This window comes from Rhipicephalus microplus, unplaced genomic scaffold (assembly GCF_043290135.1).
Source record: "Rhipicephalus microplus isolate Deutch F79 unplaced genomic scaffold, USDA_Rmic scaffold_32, whole genome shotgun sequence".
Lineage (NCBI taxonomy): Eukaryota > Metazoa > Arthropoda > Arachnida > Ixodida > Ixodidae > Rhipicephalus > Rhipicephalus microplus.
The window spans coordinates 4332053-4344622 of NW_027464605.1; the positions used below are offsets into that span (position 1 = coordinate 4332053).

At 43.1% G+C, this 12570-nt stretch overlaps 1 protein-coding gene across 1 annotated transcript; it reads right to left on the reverse strand.

Moving 5' to 3' along the window:
- Positions 1 to 1585: 1585 nt before the first annotated feature.
- LOC142786792 (glycine receptor subunit beta-type 4-like) lies at positions 1586 to 12361 on the reverse strand. The gene is made up of 8 exons (XM_075884442.1): positions 11982 to 12361; positions 10914 to 11068; positions 9715 to 9782; positions 7313 to 7542; positions 5823 to 5905; positions 5084 to 5218; positions 3186 to 3559; positions 1586 to 2072 (listed from the first exon to the last, which is right to left on the reverse strand). Exons 2-8 carry the CDS (start codon positions 10999 to 11001, stop codon positions 1863 to 1865), a joined length of 1188 nt encoding a protein of 395 aa, XP_075740557.1. The 5' UTR covers positions 11002 to 11068; positions 11982 to 12361; the 3' UTR covers positions 1586 to 1862.
- Between the last annotated feature and the right edge of the window lie 209 nt (positions 12362 to 12570).

Sequence of the window (12570 nt, forward strand, 5' to 3'; positions counted from 1 at the left end):
TATCCAATTCATTGTCTCCCTTCCTCATTCTTGTTAATTTGTTTTATATATTCTGGTTTATCGAATTCTTCTGCACTTTTTTCACGTTTTTTCAAAGGAACATTATTATTGTTCTTATCTAATTTCTCTCTCTTTTTTTAGCAAGCGTTGTACAAAAAAAATATCTATTATAAGGTACAGTGTGGCCAATCCCTTTTGTGGGTATGAGCCAAGATCTTCTAGGTGACAAGACAAGACAATTTTGTGAAACGGGAGATTTGGATGCCTGTTGCGATGTTAATTCCCCAACATTGTGCTGAATAACATGCTTGCGGCAGCAGCGAGCCCTCTCCCCAGTAACTACGTCTTTATGAAGAACGATGTTTAGAAGAGTGTGGTATATCGCTAATTCAGCAAAGAAAACTGCAGAATCTTTTCAAGCGAGTAAGAACTGTTTATGCGCAGGTTCTAGATAGTGTGTGTATGTCTGGGTGCGTGCATGCATGCGTGTTTGTGTGGCGTTTAAATAAAGAATAAAGAACGAATAAAGTTTAACCCATTCATTTTGACCCTTTGGTGGCTGATAAAGCTTTCACCACGCGTTCCCAGCTTACGATCTGTTGCGACTCGATTGATATGTGGGGTTTAACGTCCCAAAACGACCATATGATTATGAGAGACGCCGTAGTGGAGGGCTCCGGCTGTTGCCACTCTTTCGTGCTATAATATATGGCTCACAAATAAATCGCTAAACACTTCAAATCGTGATACATTTCTTCAAGCAGCACGTTTCCAAATTCAAAAGGCAGCGATGGAGGCGGAAATGTTGTTGGCCCGTATGCTCAGATTTGGGTGAACGTTAAAGAACCCTAGGTGGTCGAAATTTTCGGAACACTCCACTACGGAGTCTCTCATAATCATATGGTGGTATCGGGACGCTAAGTCCCCCATATCAATCAATGCAAAAGGCAGAATAAAGTTGTAACGCATGTAAAACTTGCTGCGAATGCTTTATCCTTTAACGAGAGACGATGGTGGCACTGGATTCACACAGCCTCCCGTATGCGCGATCACTCGGTAAAAAGGAGTGATGTCACGGAGGCAGTCAGCAGCCCTGAAAATATATTTTCTTAGGTGGCGTTGCTTGAACCCACTGGCTGGTGCATTCTCCAGCGGCACGGCAAGGTGCTAATGCAATTTTGACGATGTGCTTTCCTATACCGGTTATCGGAGCACGTAAGCCTATATTCTGAGTACACTTTGTTACAATAAGAGCATGATTTGAGATAGCTTTACGTAAAAGTTCAGTGCAGGTGATAATGCATAATGAATTTGTATTGTGTCGACGTTTCAGTGTTTGTAGAGTTCTGTGTACTATCATGTTTTTCCAATATCCGACTAATATAGGCTAAAGTATAGCGTTGCTGACTTCTCGTGCAGATCGTGTGTCGCAAATTTGGAAAAAATATACATGTTTTACAACGTTTATTTTAAATAAATAACAAATGACCATGCATAAAAAAGAAGCATCAGATGGGTGCATCCAAAAAGTTTATTTCATATTCAAAACCTTAGTAAGTATGCCTGCGACTGCAGACGCCGCCTATTGACGATGTTGGTCAAACTCTTCGTTCATACTGTTTGCTGTTAATATAAAAAACAGTTTGTCTCAGTACATTTTGAAAGCTACGTGTAGATATCAAATTTGGTATCGTTCTATGGAATGCAACAGTATCGTGAAGCGCAAGTAAATATGATCAGTATTCTCACAATCGGAAGCATGTTTTTCAATCACTCACTTCAGATATTTGGATCTAATCATTAAGAATGCTACTAAGTTAGCCACCCGGAGCGCTTGACGAAATGACGTCGTTATAGTGCCACTACATGGAGCTGATGTAGTAATTCTCGTAGCGTTGGTCTGTGTAATACAGCCAGTAGACCAGGTTCAAGAACGCGAAACACAGGGGAAACATGTAACGACTGGCTCTGTCGATGGCCTCGGCTCTCTTCTGGTTTCGATGGAGTTCGAGCTTGCTCTGGGAGTCCAGTTTGAGCAGGAAGTCGTCCGTCGGGTAGCCGTGGCGGACGTACTGCGTGTTTGGAAATAAGGAGATCAGACAGATAGAGGTATCATCTGCGAATTTTATTCGTGCCGACACCCGCGTTATCGTTTGACAATCGGACGCCTAAAGTTTAGCGAAGATAGTTATAAAGCACAGGTACTAGCCCAATAAAGAGCAATGGTGGTTTGCCGAATTCTCAGAGACATTTTTCTGTCGGTGTCGGGCAAGGACCAGAATGAAAGCCTTTGCTAGCTCTCACCAAGGTAACAGCTTGAAGTACAGTCGCGATTCTGGCCTGACACACATATCGCATAACATGCAAAATGATTGAGAGAGAGACACTAATATTATGTGACCCTAATACAATTCAGGAAAAAAATTGCGCTATAAAAGTAAGGACACAACAGAAAAGAAACACTTATACAGATTGAGCGCTAAGTGCGCTCGACCTGTTTAGGTGTTCCTTCTTTGTGGTGTCTTTTCTTTTTAGCGCAATTTTTTTCCTGTATAAAATGAACCAACTAGCTCCTCAATACGTCCTGACGTTAATACGTCTCGTAGATAGGTGTCTGGTATAGTGACATGTGCATATTCTGACAAATATACGTGTAGCTGGCTCCACAACTCTTTTTTCTCTGTATATAGGAAACACTGTTTTCCGCTGAGATGAGAAAAGCTTAAATGAATGTCCAAGATGCTCATTGCGTCTTCGTTGGCGATAAAACCATTGTCAGAAATTCAGATATCGGTCAAGTTGTTCGAACGCATCGATGAAGGATGTGTCCATTAGCGAAATTTTATCTATTTCAAGGTATCCATGAACTTACTTTCTTACAAGGCCCACAACAGAGTAAAGTCATGCCTGCTTGGTCGCACTGGGAGAAGTCAGAGGCCGTCATCTAACAACAATGGCTGCTCATTAGGCCACCTCTAAAATGGTATATAAGCGCCCACTACGCGCCGCTTAGCCTGGGACTTCAGTAGCGTGAAGTCTGTGCTGTCTTTAATAAACCGCTCAGTTTTTGTTCGCTACCTCAACTGCTACGCTGCCTTTACTCGCCGACCTCCACTGGGAAGCACAAAACCCCGAGCAATGCACTCAACACGATGAACGCGTACGGCTCCGCATGGTGTACTCACGTGCAGAAGATTGGCGATACCGAAGTCCACCCTTCGCATGATGCGAGGCCTGAGCTTCATGCGTATCATGTAGTGTACGAGAGTGGTCTCTGCGAGCTCAGCAAAGATGAATATGATGCACAGGGTCGCCCAGACGTCGATGGCCTTCACGTACGAGACACGAGGTGCGACCGTGCGAACCGATGACATGATTGACAGCACGGTCAGCAGTGTCGTGCAGCCGATGGCCACGCGAATTTGCGGCAGCACCATGGTGATGTAGAAGGGCACCCACGAGATGAACACGGCCAGGCAGGTGGTGAAGTAGCTCTGTATCAAGTGGAACTCAATTCGGCGGTGCAGCAGGAACGTCACGTTCAAAGTGCTGAATGTACCTGCGCCACGGAGAGTTTCTTTATTGAAGCGAATAGCCATGGATGTCGCGTAAAACGCGAAACTTCATCGTCGGTGACGTCAACGTTGGCACAGGGATTGAAAAAAAAATAATCATCACGTGTTGTCGTCTCCGCATGACATCATCATGGCGTCACAGATTGTTAAATTAGCGACGCCATCTGGACGTCGCTGTAACGTTGCTTGATGATATTTTCACATGACATCGTCACGTAGTCACAGGTGGACTGATGCCGGAGGCAACGCACAACTATGTGAGGTGCAGGAAGTTTGCAGTGCCGGCCATCATGGAGACAATTCGAAACCAATTGAGCTAGTTGCTTAAAGTTTTCAAATGGGAGTTAGGGGAGATAACATATCGATCGAGAAGAAAAAAAGGAGGCTTACGTAATGCATAAGAGAGGAGTCTGACACAAATAAGAGACCTTGTTGTGAGAATGACTCTGTGGACACTAAATACAAATATTCACCAGAGCCTTTAAAAATGGCAAATTTTAGTGTATTAGCTGCCAGAACGACAATTTTACTGTGAATCAGCTGACTTCACATCAATTTTAGCCTCCCAGGGCTACGTAAGGCGTCCATGAAATCAAGTATGGAGATATCTCTCATATTTCATCCTGATAGAAGTACTGCCACCCCGACCAAAAATTAAATCCCAGTACTTGACTTTGAAGCATGGCACCTCAGTGTCGTAACTTCTATGGTATGTCACCAACACCTATATTTTGCTTATGTAAACACGCTTATGCACGCTAGGTGTTCTTTGGCATCATCAGGCGCCACAGTTTCACAGTGGATGTGTTATGACGGAGGTCTGCTTAGTGCCATAGATATAAAACTATCATCCTTATGTACTGTCACGCAATCAAATACCACGAAAACACCTTGTACAGATGACTGAAAAAAGAAGCTGCTACGTGTGACATCTAATCTATGTTTGACACAAAGAGATAATGAGGACACAGATAAAAAAGATAAAGAAATAGAGCAATCGTATTCATGTATGGTATGGTATAGTATAACATATTACAGGACGTTGTGGGGAAAATACTGATGAGAGGGCAAACGAATTGCCTACCCGGCAACTGATAGGTACCCACTAGCTCTGCTGCGACTCGGTCTTGTGGGACTTCGTTAAAGCTACGGTAAATTTGTTCTTATATCTTTTTGCAGTCTACTCTGTGGTCTTACTTTCAAATGCGTCTTGAAATATTGAACGAATAGCGAAATGAATGCACTTTCCTTACCTGGGTTTCTTCATCGTGTTTCAATGTGTTTTATTCAGAACGGAATGGTTGTAGTGAATGCGCTGCTTCGCCCCTATCTAGCATGCCGTATTTACTCGAATGAAACGCGTTTTCTTTTCAAGATTACTGCTACCCATATTCAACTCTCGCGTTAGAATTGAATACCGAGATAAACTTTACTTCCTGGACACTATGGAATGTCGACCCTCGCGTTCCAAACGTGGTCGCGTTATCATCGAGTAAATACGTACTTACCTATTTGTCGCCGCTCAACAAACTGTCCTGTGTAGAAGCCAACCAGGTCGAATTCCTCCATTTGTATGTCAAACTCCATTGAAACGGGTTTGTCACGTGCCCAAGAAATTCTTGTTTGATCATTCCTTTGTGCATCTGTGAATGAACGAATTAGCGTGTTATATTGTTATGGTCGGCTAGTAAACGTTTATTAACATTTGGGGTTTACCATATGACTATGATTTGCGTCGCAGTGTAGGAGCTTTGGAAACTTCAACCATCTGTTTTTCTACTTAAATAAAAAAATTTATGAAGTAGTTGTCACTGTTGCTTGGTGACGGATACTCGAGCTTTTCCGCTTGTTTGATAGCAAAAAAGTTAAAGAACAAAAATAATGCAGATACGCATATATTTCTAAATTTATAAAGTTCAGACAACCATTAAAACAGAGCTCACATAGAGGCGTGGTGCACACTTTCAATATTGTTCGTTGAATATTTATCACAAATGTTGCTGTTAAAAAAACAAAAAAAACTCGCTGCAGCACTTTTATTGTTTTGCGCATTATCCCAGTCGGCCACTGTGGACATCTGGTGACCATATTCTGTTACTTAACGTGCTCTGAGATCACACTGTATTACACAGTGCGACATGTATAACATCTCAGCTCCATCAGGCTACTAAGAATTTGGCACAGCCTCGTTTATGTGTGAAAATGTTTGCGTCTCTCAGATTCTGTTCTATTTAGATCTGTACTCACAAGGTCTAATGACGACGAAGCACTTTTGTCTGTCCAGCGGAAATAGATGAAAATACATATGGCAGGAGAGCTTGAGGCGCACCCTGGTATTACAAAAAGAAAAAAAAAGTAAGGAAGCTGCGTTATAATGATTTTCAAGATTAATACCCAAATCAGCGAAAGCATGTACTTATGCTTGCGGAAGCTTGGCATTACGTGCTATTATTTCGATTAGGTTAAAATGCATTTCGTGAAATGAAATAGTTGGGAAAACTGTATTTACAATACATGCAGCAAATGGTGATTGATTAACGCATGACATAAACAAGTGGCACCTGCGCCGTGAATAGTTTATCTAATACGGATACAAGTCTACCCCTAATGCTATCCTTTAACGAGAAACATGGTAAGCGCTATTGCTACGCTTTTATTGATAGGTTGAGGTGATTGTTTCGCTACTGAAAAAAAAGGCTGTAGTCTTGAAGTAGGTAAGTAGACAAAAATATAAAAGATATTGTTGTCCACAAGCGTGACGCAAATTTTTTATAGAAGGTACGTCTTTAAAAGAATGGATCTACAAAATGCTCTAAAAAATGTGTTTCCGAAATATGGGGTAAACTTCTGAAACACTCAGTGATATGAAACGAAATGACTACGTAAAGTCCTCCGAAAAAGTCGCATCTAGAAAAGGGACGCACTCCACCCCATTATACGTATCCTGGTCACTTTTATCACGTGGTTTGAATCCTACTTCACTATCTGCCTTGAGTAGACTCATTCCTTTACCACTTCCAGTGCCTCGCTATCTAACGCAAAATGTTGTTCTCTTCCAAGATTGTTGAGCATCGCGTCATTTTTCAGCCTAATAATTTTCAGTCCTACCATTACGTTTAGGTGTACCAGTCACAAGATCACTATGTTAGAACAAAAGTGCCATGTTCTCATACGTTTTCGTAGTGACATAAAAGAGACACCATTACAACCAAAACCTTTCTTTACATTATTGTGCCCTTCACGCACAATCTAGACAGAGAAACATTAACTAGGGAAGTGATAAAGGGCACCACAAGTGCCGCAAAAAGTATCTAAACATGTCCGTTGATCTATGACCACCTTAAAGGTAATATTGATATCTCCAGTTTTACGCCCTAAAACTACGATCTGAGTAGAAAAGACCCCGTATTGGAGGGCTCTGAAAATTTCGACCATCTGGAGTTTTTTAACGTGCACTGACATTCGCACAGCGCACGAGGCTCTACCATTTTGTCTCCATCGAAATGCGACCGCCACAGCCACGATCCAACTCGCGACCTTCGGTTGAGCAGCCGAGCACCACAGCCACTGTTCCACCGAGGCGGATACGAAACCACTTTTTTACACCCCAGAGTGGCCAGTAATCACCGCCCAACAACTCCCTCATGTCTACAGCCTTCAAATAAAAACCACAAGTGTTAGACGTGCGCGTCTCTCGGTCTCGGCGAGTTGGGAGACTCCAGTTGCCACACACTCACCTCACCCCGTAGAGAACGTAGCCGTCAGGAGTTATCTGGACTAACTCGTTCGGCGCCGTGACGCCGTGGACGGTGGCGCGCTTGGCGTTGACGAAGTACAGGTCGGGCTTCCAGATGAGCGCCGTGATGGCCTCGCCACTCAGCATGACCGTTTCGTTGATGCCGAATCGGAGCAAGCTTAGCCGAGGGTCGTACCACGACTGTTGTAGGTACGCGTCCAGGTCGTAGTCCTGAGTGAGGAGTGTTTTTCAATGCACAAATTAGTTTACGAGCAGTGAAGATTTGATTTGTGTAGAAAGCACGTGGACGTGCCAGATAACATCATCTCTCTCTCTCTTTCTCTTTTTCTCTCTCTCTCTCTCTCTCTCTCACACACACACACACATATATATATATATACATATATATATATATATATATATATATATATATATATATATATATATATATATATATATATATATATATATATATATATATAATGTTGTTGGAACAAGCTCAGTGAAGAGGAATAAGCCACACGATATGTGTAAGCAGACGGAAAGACAAAGAAGGTTGAACGAAGCTCAGGCGATAGTGCCATGTTTTTACGTTTTGTTTTGACCTCGGGTCATTTCGTCGTTAGAATATGCATAATGCGCGTATAAATTGGTCTTGTTGCACATATACTCATTAAAGAACACTGGTAAATAGCGAAGAGCATACATATTTCTCGACGAAGAACTCGGCGTTTTAATTTCAAATAGTTTACGAAAGGCTTGTCGACTAACATAAAAGTGCGGATTCTGGAAGTGTCGAAATTATTACGGAATACTCCTGCTAGAAGTGTCGAAATAGTTACGGAATGTTCCTGCTAGAAGTGTCAAAATTATTACGGAATACTCCTGCTAACTACAGCCATGTGATTACCAAAGGGCATCCAAGGTTTTTTCGCTTTCCTGAATTCTGTCACAGGACGGCTTTATGCTCTCCCATAGTAGAGTACCAAGTACTCAAAATCGTGAATCCCCTTTTTTGAACACATCTGGACGCGCATCCGTGGGGACGCTCCCATAGTTGAGTCAGAAGTACTTGAAGTAATTAAGCACTTTTTCTAAAGAAACTTTCGGCCTTATACAGTGTTATGGAGAGCGCTAATCTCTCTCTCTAACACTGTGTAAGGCCGAAAGTAGAGTACATCATCAGAGGAAAAAGGTCTCTCCCATGATCCTCCAATCGACCCGGTCTTGTGCGTCTACTGCCACGTTATAACTGCGGACTTTTTTATCTCATCGGCCCACCTAACTTTCTGTCTCCCGTTCGCGCGGGTGACTTCTGGGGGAACCAAGTAGTGCCCATAGTGCTCTAAATCTTCAACCACTCTTTCTGAACAACCACCTATATAAAGAAGAAGGGAAGTAGAAGTATGTCCATCTCTCAGGGCATTCTATTCCATGTGCAAAATTGAATAAATAAATAAATTAACTATTAAATAAATAAAATATTCATTTTTTTACAAAATAATTATTTACGCATGGTGAATTCATAAAGCTGGTAAACTATATCTCACGTACCCTTGACAAGACGTTATACATGTACACCTGCTAAAGGAAATGAATTGCTTGTCATCGGTACTATAAAGTATTTAAGCCATTGCCAGGTGTCATAGTTAAACGTGCTACATGACAGCGCTTATAGCTTAAAAGGCTTTCATAAACTTGTCTTTCAACTAGCGTCTTTTGTCCGAGTTCACGGAGCTTTCTGATGTGAGTCATTCGATTCTCAAACAGTAAGTTTAGATGATATGAGCCCACCTTTAAACAGGCAAAGACAAGCCTTAGTAGCGAAATGAGTTATTGCGAGAAGATACTTTTGTCACCCTATTATGGCAGTTAAAATTCATGTTTGGAGCAATTTTTCGTACAGGATGAGAGTGACGTAAAATGAGGTTGATTGACTGATTGATTGATTGATTGATAAGTAGGGTTTGACGCCCCGAAACCACCACATGATTACGAGAGATGCAGTAGTGGAGCGCTCCGGAAATCGCGACTACGTGGGGTTCCTTAATGGGCATCCATATCTGAGCACTGACGTAAAAGATGTACGCGCTGGAAAATGTTTTATTTGACGTTGCTGACTTTAGTGTGTGAACCATGCACGATGGTTGCTGCCGGGGAAGCAATGCAGTCAGTGAGGAAGATGCCGCATTAGGAATTAGTGCAGTGACGTTGTGGATAACGGAAAATGATTTTTTTAGCCACTAATATATAAACAGATGTGCAATCTTAGAGATCATGGCCTAATATAAGCGTTTATTTGTTGTTGTGCGTTATATCTAGTTTTTTTTTAAGGGAACGCATGGAGGAGGAGTGAAAAGAGGGAAAAGATTAAAATAGCCTCTTTAAGGAGATGAAGCTTACCATACTCGCTGAATTGAGAGGGCCCATGTCATATACATCCAGGAACACTGTCACTTCCGTTGGCAGAGCTAGGAAAAACAATTTAAAAAGTATGCTTAAATATCGGAAGCGCTAGAGCACAGAATGCCTACATAAAAAAAAAGGCTGATCCCACGTACTGTTGGTATCGACGATAGGCAAAGCACGATTGAGGAAGGTTGATATGTCACTTTAAAGGGAGCACAACGTTACTAGGCGGACATAATTTATGCCTTACATGACTTCCATTTAATGATTATGATATTTTGAGGTGTTATTTACTTTCGTTGTTTGTTCAGGTCACGGGATAGCAAGTTTAGTATCACGTGACGTAATATGTAGACCTAGCGAAACAGTCATAAGCACGCCATCAGCGTTGCATTTAGTCATGTTTGACATGTCACGCATATCATGATTATCATGCTCAGTCGTGTCATTTATTTTCGTCGTCTATTCACGTCACGTGATACCAAATTTGGTTTATGTGGAACTGGGAAAAGGCTGCGAGTGTACGAGCAAAGCATGTTGTCATGTTTTACATGACACGCATGTCATGGTTATCATGTCTGGACGTGTCATTTACCTGCGTCGTCCATTCATGTCACATAATACTAAAGTTCGCATATATGAAGCTATCAAAACTACCACGAGCGCACCGTGAGCGTGGTGTGTAGTCATCACTAGTCATAACTTAAAAATCATGATATGCATGTCATTATTTCCACGTTGGGGTCTGTCACTTATGTTCGCCATGCGGTCATGTTATAACATACCAGTTTAGCAACATGTCATGTGAACTAAACAACCGCGAAAGCAGCAAGACCATGAAATTTAAATCACGACATTCATGACATACATGTCATAATTTTCATATTCTGCCTAGTCAATTATGCTCGTCATACAGCCATGTTATGCCATACCACGTTTGGTATCGATACTATTATTGAAATGGCGAGGAGAGCTAAAAGACCTAGGCGGCTAGATAGGTACGATCAAAATAGCCGGTTCGCTAAGAAATGCTTCGCATTTAAAGAAACTCACGACACGCAACTAGAGAGAAAGAAAATGTGATTAGACCAAAAGATTTTATATTTAAAAGTTCCCTTGTGTCTATTTGCGTCACAGATTAGCGTTTCGCCAGTTTATATACGATGTATTCTTCGCCTTCTCCATGTACTCACGCGTTCCAAAAGTGGGCCACGCGCGGCGATCGTAGTGCTGGAGTATTTCGTCCAGAAACGGAAGCTCTGGAAAGTCTCCCGTCACCATGCGACTTTCGTGCGGCCTTTCGTGGTCTTTCTGCGGTTCCAGCCAGTGTACGTGATCTTGTGGAAACCTGCCAAAATGTGGAAGTGTCATGCAACCACAAGAAAGCGGTGATTTTGTTTTTGCGAATACCATCAACGCATTTTTGTATGCTTCAGCAAGTGATCTTGATCACACTTTGTCAGCTTGATCACGTGAATTGTACAAATTCTACTAGAAAATTGCTGCTGAAACAAAACATCGGAACCCGTATTCATATGAAATATTTCAATAGAACTTTACAGTGAAGCTGCATATGGCTGACCTCTTTGCCTATAACACGTCGCTGTTGGTATACATATACCACTAGTGCCGTCAAAGGAGCAGTGCATTAGCTTTCATGCATCAGTTCTTCTACCGCAGCCTGGAGAACATCAGTGTATTTGGACAGTCTTTTTGCTAGAAAACCACACTTGAAGCAATAACTTGACAAGACATCTGGCTCAGGGGCGTAGGCAGAAATTGTTTTCGGGGTCTGGGCACGTGCCCGACTACGCTACTGTTCGAGTTCTTTCTTGGAAATCGGAGATGAATGTGCTTATACATGTAATTAGATCTGGGTCCCAGCGTTGACGTGCTCGTCGGTAGCAAGTGTGGAAAGCCCGCGCTCCGAAAGAGTGTTCGAGGAGCAGTACGCGATAGCAGACGCGGCAGTGCCGCCGTCAGCTCAGCCGGTCATCCGCCTGCATAGCAGACAAGAGTCTCGTGTTTCCTGTTAGGTATGTGGTGGTTAGTGGGCTCTCAGACACAGGCAAGTTCAAGGAAAAGAAAAAAGTTTATGCAAAACATGAATCGAGCACAAATACACTAAGTTTCAATACGTGGCCGAACTGTACGACATGGTTACGTTCCCTCTGATCCTCAGTCCTTACAGTCGCGTAGCATACACGTATCTATACATGCCCTGACTTATTCAGGGACTATCGTCCGTAGACGACACTCACGGCGCCGATGACCGCGTAGTCGACGCACGCTTGAAGCAAGAGAGAGAGAGAGGTGCGTTGACTCGTCCGGCTCAGGAACGCCTCGAAACACGATGACTCCGCGTAGAGTCGAGGCCACGCCACAGTCGGTTGGGCCGGATCGCGAACCTACACGTGGCGCCAAGACCACGCCCTGAGCATGTGGTTGTACCGGACCGCAGCAGACTCAGCACCGTGGACAGACTCTGTAGATGGTCGGTCTCGGATACCATCTGACCCACGATCAGCAGCCCGTCCTGGCCCTATCGCACGTTCAACGTGCGATAGGGCCAGGACGACCGCAAGGCTCGATCTGGAAACCATCCGTTCACCACAGAAAACGCCAGGCTCATCCCGGCTGGTCCAATGGCCCAAACGTGGCAGTGCACGCTCTTCCAGTAGATGTTCCAAGGCTCACGCGCCTGAAGTTCACCTTTCGCGCGCATATTTCGTCGTCTTCGTTTGTGCCACCACTTAGGATTCGCACTTTCAGTTCTGGTTTCCATTGAGGTCTCTTACTACGAGCACAAATTTTATTTGATTCTAGACTTGGGCATACTAGCAAAGCTAG